Below are 7547 nucleotides of genomic sequence, written 5' to 3' on the forward strand. Positions count from 1 at the left end.
AAATTAACTTTTAAGAAGGCACACCTGTTAATTGAAATGCATTCCAGGTGACTACCTCATGAAGCTGGTTGAGAGAATGCCAAGTGTGCAAAGCTTTCATCAAGGCAAAGGGTGGCTATTTGAAGAATCTCAAATATAAAATATATTTTGATTTGTTTACAGTTTTTTTTCAAGTGCTTAAGCACAATTTTGAAAACAGGGCCCAGTTTTTCAAACCCCTTCACACAATTAGCACAACACTACACCAAAGTAGCACAACACCTCAGATCATTTGCAAAATGGAACACTTTTGTCAAAACTATACAATGTCTTATAAAAACCTTATTTTGTTGTCATAACATAAACCCAACCATCATATGGTCTGATTCTGTTTGAATCAGTTAAACACTCCTGTGCTCAACATAAAACACTTTTAGCATTTACACAGAGAAAGTGTAAAAATAAATTAACCAACACCACATGACACCAATTGTGCAGACTAATGAAAATATTTATTTATTTTCATGTACTCAAGTCAGTCAATACTGAACATTTCAACAAAACGTTTTCCAGTTTTCATACAGTATTACTGAACGTACCGTTTATACTGTAAGCTTACAGTAATACTGTAAGAAATTACATATCCAGTTCAGTACCGAATAAAAAAGAAAAATAACCTAAACATCTCTCCGCCTAGCTGGATCTGGCCACAGGGACTCGTCAACATCACAGGCTATATTTTCATTTGCAAGGCAACGTGGGAAGAGTCTTTTGGAGTGACGAATCCACCCTTGTATGGATGCTGCTTCAATTTGATCATATGCTTCCACCATAGTTTGAATGAGGGCCATCTGGACATAGGGCCGGAGATCATAAACCTTCCACCGCCATGCTGAGCAGAACTCCTCGATGGGGTTTAGGAAGGGGGAGTATGGTGGAAGGTATTGAACTGTAAATTGTGGGTGTTGATGAAACCAGTTTTGGACCAGAGCAGAACGATTGAAAGCTACATTGTCCCAGACGACAATGTATTGCATCTGGTCCCTTTGGTTTGCTGCTGTGATAATATTGTGTAATCTGTCTAAAAATGTAAGAATGAGGTCAGTGTTGTAAGGACCCAAGTTGGAATGGCGGTGGAGGACCCTATTCTGTGTAATGGCAGCACAAAGGGTAATGTTACCCCCACGTTGCCCTGGTACATTGACAATAGCCCTGTGGCCATTGATGTTTCTTCCCCTTCTTCTCACTGTTGTCAGGTTAAATCCAGCCTCATCAATATATATCAACTCATGCGGGACTTCCTCCGCATCCATTTGCAAAACTCTGAAATACAGCAAAAGATCACATTGTGTAGATCAATTTACTGTAGGTCTGTTATACAGTAAAATTACATGTACAGTAAAAAGGTTATGTGTGCAGTACACAATACTACAGTCAGTGAACAAAACGTTCCACCACATATTCACGCCGCAGGCCTTTCACCCAGTCTGAATTTCTTTCAAATGGCACTTTATACAGTTGTTTCATCAGAACTTTGTTTTTTTAAGGATACGGGCTATTGTTGACAGAGAGACCTGTTGGACATTATTGAAAATTCGGTGATCATTGACAATATGGGCTTGAATTTCTCTAAGTCTGATTGCATTATTGGCCAAAACGAGGTTTATGATCTCTCTCTCTTGCTCCTGTGTGAATATGGGGCCCCTCCCTCCTTGGTGTTCTCGACGTTCAAACCTATGTTGGCCAAACAAAATACATGTAGCTTACTGTAAAATGATACAGGAATAGATACCAAAACTGTTGATATAGTACATGCAGTAAGCTATGTATTTTCTGTTGACAGAAGATAAGTTTCTCACCTGTGCTCTTGACGAAATGTCCGAACTATTGATGCCACCGTGTACCTGCTTAGGTTAGGCTGTACTCTCAGTCCAGCCTCCCTCGTTGTTAGTCCGTGGTTTATAACATGGTCCACAATTGTAGCACGAATATCGTTACACAGATTTGGTTGTCTTCTTCTTTGTGCATGTCCTACCCCTCCTCCAGGTCTCCCTCTCCCTCTGACACCGTCCATTTTTTTTGAAGACAGGTGAACTTACCTGTTGCCTTTTTATAGTGCTTAAACCTGATTGGTGTGTCTACAATTAAGCGCCAGTGTGTGTGCACACCTGGTGGCTGTGTTTAACCAATTGGTTCATGGGTGTGTTCATTTGAAAGCCTTTGCTTTAAATTGCAAGGAAATGACATCATGATACATTTGTGTCAAATGCATACAAGTGTGTTTAGTGTTTTGCAAATCACTGTGTGTAATGTTTTGCAAAAAGTGTGAAGCTGACAATGTGCTTACAGTTGTGCAAATCTAGGCCGGTGTTTTGCTCCCTGAGTGTAAGGTTTTGCTAATTGTGGGAAAGTTTTCATTTTAATGTGTAAGCAATTGAAAAAAACTAAGACTTTTTTTGGTTACTACATGATTCCATATGTGTTATTTCAATGTAAAAATAAAGAAAAACCCTTGAATGAGTAGGTGTGTCCAAACTTTTGACTGGTACTGTGTGTATATATATATATATATATATATATATATATATATATATATATATATATCAGTATATTATTAAATTATTACAGAAACTGCCAAATTTGCCTACTGTATGCTAACAACTAAATGAGTTCAGTCATGTTGGAATTTAATATTCACCTAAGAGCTGCTTTGCTGTATGAAATCTAAGATTATGGACCAAAATATCTTATATTTATGCATCCAATCAAGTTAGGCCATTAACGACAACTGCCTGTGGTCCTTAACTTTAAGTGTGGCCTTTTCTATTACTCATAGTGGGAATGTTACGGCTCAGCTGCAGCATACTGTACCACAGAATAAATATGAGAGTGTGGGAATGGCAAAGCAGGTTTGTAGGATTTGTCTGAACACAGAAACAGGCCATGAACAGGGTTGCCTACAGTTGGAACAAAACGGAAGACAGTGTTTTAAAACAGAGAAAGTAATACCTCGGCTAGTCCTATAAGTATGCGCATTCTTCTTTTCAAAATGCTTTCTTCCATTTGTTCGTACTGAATGTGACCCAGGTAACATAAAAGCCACGCGTGGTACAGGTCTGGTTCTGGTCAAACACGGGCAATAACAAATTAGTACTTTTTCTGCTGATCCACACATACATCCCTAACATGGTCTGTTATCTACCTACTTACTCTGCTTACAGCAGGGCTGATACTTGAGATGAACATAATCTGAATGTAATACAGGAGATGTTGTGCTGCGCTTTGTGATTTCTTCTTCACTGGATTCACTTGACTTGCAGCACAGTGAAATCTCTGGGTGATGCCAATACTCAAGGGATAACTTAATTGTACAGATGTGCTATTAGTAGAATGCATGGTTATGTTGCTATAAATGTTAGCTTCCTATTGAAGTGACAATGTTATGTGTAGATACACCACACTTTATTTTTTCCTAATGAGATGCATTGCTTTCAAACAGCAACATATCATTATAAGGTTACCAGGTCTTTATGTTATAAGGCCCAGGTCTATATTCAACCCATTTATAACATTTCCAATACTGAAACATTATTTGTTACAAAATAGTTATTTTAATCATTCAGTGTTGGTTGTTCAGTGAATCCAGTTATTTGACTAGAAATGTGTAATTGAAAGCTATAAAATGACATTAGTAGACAGATGCAACTGTGTTGTCTGTGTAATATGCTTTAATAAACAAATATGAAAGTATTTTCTGATGTCGTTTTATGTTGATTATGTCTCAGTGGCATTCGCACACTTAGTGCATGTTAGTGCAGTTCTCTCTGAGTTAATTGACACCTATTGTACTCACACCTTGTACCTTAAAAGATTGAATGGGATCTTAAGCATTTCGTAACATATTGTAGAAATTGGAATTCGTAACATATATGAATTGCAGAAAAGTAACATCATACGAAATGGATGACGTTGTACACAATTGTGCACAATTTCCGGGGACCAGTTTTGACTCATGAGCGCTATTTTCACAACTACTGGCTGAAATTATACAAAAACTTTCTACACTCTGAAAAGAAAAGGTTCCTGGAGTATCCTTTAGGGGTTCTTCAAATTGAAACTGTGGGGGAACCCCTATATGTTCTTCAATGAACCCCATTTAATGGATCCGCGAAGAAACTTTGGGGTTAATTTTTGTTGTTGTTATTATTATTAATGATAATAATATGCATAGCAATAACACTATTTTAGTTCTCAGTGTCTTGTGATTTTAGTGGCAAAATAGAATTTAAAAAATACAAATATGAGGTAAACTCCCAGCACTGCCCCAAGTCCAAGTCCTCTGGCATGTTGATGTTAATGTTGTGTTCTCCGTATCCATAGCCAGAATGATTTTGCAGTGCATGGTGATCGAACAGGTTTCCTGTTATATTCATCAGAGGTGTAGGGAGGGTGAAGTCTGTGAATCCCCAAAAATGTAATTATACAGATTAACAAAACATGCATACAACAGTATTCATACCTTGGTTTTTGTGGTGAATGTGAATGACAAACTGTTTTGATAATGGTTTTCATACACATACCTTGTCCATAATGTAGAGGCCGATGGGATTTTCATTGAAGAGGTAAGGGAGGAGGATGATAAATGCGATCTGCATAACATACCAATACCAACTGACATCCCTTTGTATGCCTCCTCATCTATATCTGCAGACAGACACAAAAGTGAGCAGTTCAGTCATCTGCACCCAATACAGCTAGCCTTCAACATATTGTTATAGCCTACATATTCTTACCTCTTTGTTGATTGATATCCATTGAATTGTGTCCATTTTCTGTTTTAGAAAGATAGATTGTATCATCATAAAACAATATCAATTTAGGTCATACAAGGGATAAACCTTACCTTAAATTGAGGAGATCTTTACATTTTTCAGTAAAGTGCCTTCACCTGCTGTCCTTTCAAATTCAAATCCAAATGTTTCAGTTGGGCAGTTAGGTTCCTGCAAGAACCCCCACCAACTAAGGAGGTTCCTCGATGAACTTTGAGGATCTTAGAAGAACCCTTGTTGAACCCCTAATTTTTAGAGTGTAGCATCACTTTTAACATAAACAAACAAATCACTCCCAATACACACTACTTTATTTACTGTGAAAATACAAAATACATTGTTAGGAGAAAGATAGCATATATTTCAGCCAGTCTATTTAGATTACCCACAAATGTCTCAGTTAGGCTACCTTGAACTTTAAACCTGCTAGTCACAGAACATGTAACATGCAATGCATTCAATGTCAGGTATTCAAGGGGTGAAAGAGTTAAGTCGTTCTCACTAATCTATAAATTCTTCATGTTCCTTAATTCCTATCACTGCACAGATACAAAAAGCTGTATTTTAAAAATCTGATCTACAGTGCAATGAATAGGCTGTGTTTTTCGAAGAATTAACAGTTATCTACCTCCTGACATAGAAGTTGCCCTTTCTTTAGTTCCAGTGAGAGGCAGGGTCTAGAGCAGGCATGGAGGTCAGGGAGAACACAGGTGTGGCCAGGTTGTTGGGTGGGGCTCCAATGTTCCGGAGCGGGCTGTACCAGTCCTCATGCTGGCGGGGGGATTGTGGCTGTGGTGGGACTGTAGGGCAGTGACACTGGCTGGCTGAGCTTGTGTGGTGGGAGTGGGAGTAACCACCTTGGGGCAGCATAGAGGGGAACCGGGGGATATGGTGAGCCAGAGAGTGAGGGTAGTACTGACAGGTCATCCCTGTGGACTGAACACACATGCTGCCCAACAGTGCCCTGTGCCCTGGCATCATGCCCATTGGCAAGACCTTTTGAGACGCACGCTCCTGCCTGCGGTATTTGGCACGGCGATTTTGGAACCATACCTGTCAAATACAATAAGAAATAAGTCTTAACCAGGTTGTATTTGAGATTTTACCATTTTATAGGATAATGGATAAGTATGTCATGGCGTTTAATTTGTAAATGAAAACAGTCTGAGTTAGAAATTGCAAGTATTATCAACTCCCCCCCCCCCCACACAGGATAAAAAAATTGAATACAATCCGTGTGGACTGATAAATAGGCCTAGGCCCACTGACCTGTATGCGTGCTTCATTGAGTTTGGTGAGCCGCGCTAGTTCCTCACGGCAGTAGATGTCGGGGTAGTGGTTCTGTCCAAAGGCCATCTCCAGCTGGTCCAGCTGCTTGTGACTGAAGGTGGTGCGATGGCGCCTGCGCGCTGGGGATGGGTAGGCTCTCCCACGCCTGCTGAGGCCTATGGCCATACTGTCAAATGGGCCTTTTCTGGCTGGGCTGCCCACATCTGTAGTCGGGATAAGGATAGGTTGAATGTGTGAGGACTTTGAATGGATGCTGCAAAGGCATTCCCTCTGACTTTAATTAAACTGTACATTTTGGCTGAGTTTCTTGATTATACTCTAGTTCAGGTTTCATGATGTAGGCTGGCCAGGCCTATAGGCCTACTTGTGTTTCACTTTCACCATATAGGAAGTCGCCAAAATTTGTAAGGACCCATTTCACTGAGGACTGTCCTTCAAAAAAGAGGGATTACATGACTTTATCTTTTCCATCAATCTCGGGCAACCTAATAGCCACAAGGCTTTGCTGACCAAATTCAATCTCGTGAGAAAGAGATACCAGAGACGTGGGGATTTGACCAAGATTAAGTTAACAAAAGCTAACAATGACTAATTTGTCAAATTGGTTGACATAGTTGACTGGCTGTTCACATTACACTGGATGGTGAACAGACCGAATGAACAGGGAACTGGCCAAAATAGTATTTTATAGTATTTTATTAGTAACATTTTTGTTTGTATTCTTTCTCAATCTTTTTCATCAAAGTCCAGAAATATAATGGAATTTTACAAAAATTACTTAAATTTTTCAGTCCATTGTCAAAATATTTGAATGAAAACAAGGCTTATTAACTAAAACTACAGCATCAATTCATGATATTTACATTTAATTCAGGCAGATATAAATGAAAGGCCTACGACAATGTATAGTTTGTTATTAATAATATAACTTCATCATACAACAACATTTTGACTGAAAATAAATTTTTGACTGAAAATAAAATGTTGACTGACCTGCGCTGGAGCTGACAGTGGTAATTTCAGAGTACATCTCTGCCCACTTCTGCTGACTCTTGACACCATCCGTGGGTGACTTTCCCTGGGCCATCTTCACGGGTGTGGTCTGTGATGCTACAGTCAGGAGCGCTTGGCATACATTGAGCTAGCTACCTGTTGCTTTTCCAACCGTGTCTAGCCAACATCACATGCCATTCCCACCCACCTCTACCTTTACCTGGCTTTACTCAAGTATCTTTCCGGTCACAAAAGGGCTACAGAATTTACTCAAGACAGATGGAAAGTGGCAAAATGCTCACTGAACAACAAAAAATGAAACATTAAGCTTGTCTATGGAATTGAAACCATTGAAAACTGTTCATTGAAAATGCCTATTACATTTACATTTTTAGTCATTTAGCAGACGCTCTTATCCAGAGCGACTTACAGTTAGTGCATACATTTTCATACTGG

At 39.3% G+C, this 7547-nt stretch overlaps 1 protein-coding gene across 1 annotated transcript; it reads right to left on the bottom strand.

Moving 5' to 3' along the window:
- Positions 1 to 5462: 5462 nt before the first annotated feature.
- On the bottom strand, positions 5463 to 7185 carry LOC311114210 (homeobox protein prophet of Pit-1-like; the record flags this gene model as incomplete). The annotated part of the gene is made up of 3 exons (XM_084157163.1): positions 5463 to 5861; positions 6078 to 6301; positions 7092 to 7185. The coding sequence occupies 3 exons, from the start codon at positions 7183 to 7185 to the stop codon at positions 5463 to 5465; spliced, it is 717 nt and encodes a 238-aa protein (XP_084013289.1).
- Between the last annotated feature and the right edge of the window lie 362 nt (positions 7186 to 7547).

This window comes from Coregonus lavaretus, assembly GCF_964263955.1.
Source record: "Coregonus lavaretus genome assembly, chromosome: 1".
Classification (NCBI taxonomy): Eukaryota; Metazoa; Chordata; class Actinopteri; order Salmoniformes; family Salmonidae; genus Coregonus; species Coregonus lavaretus.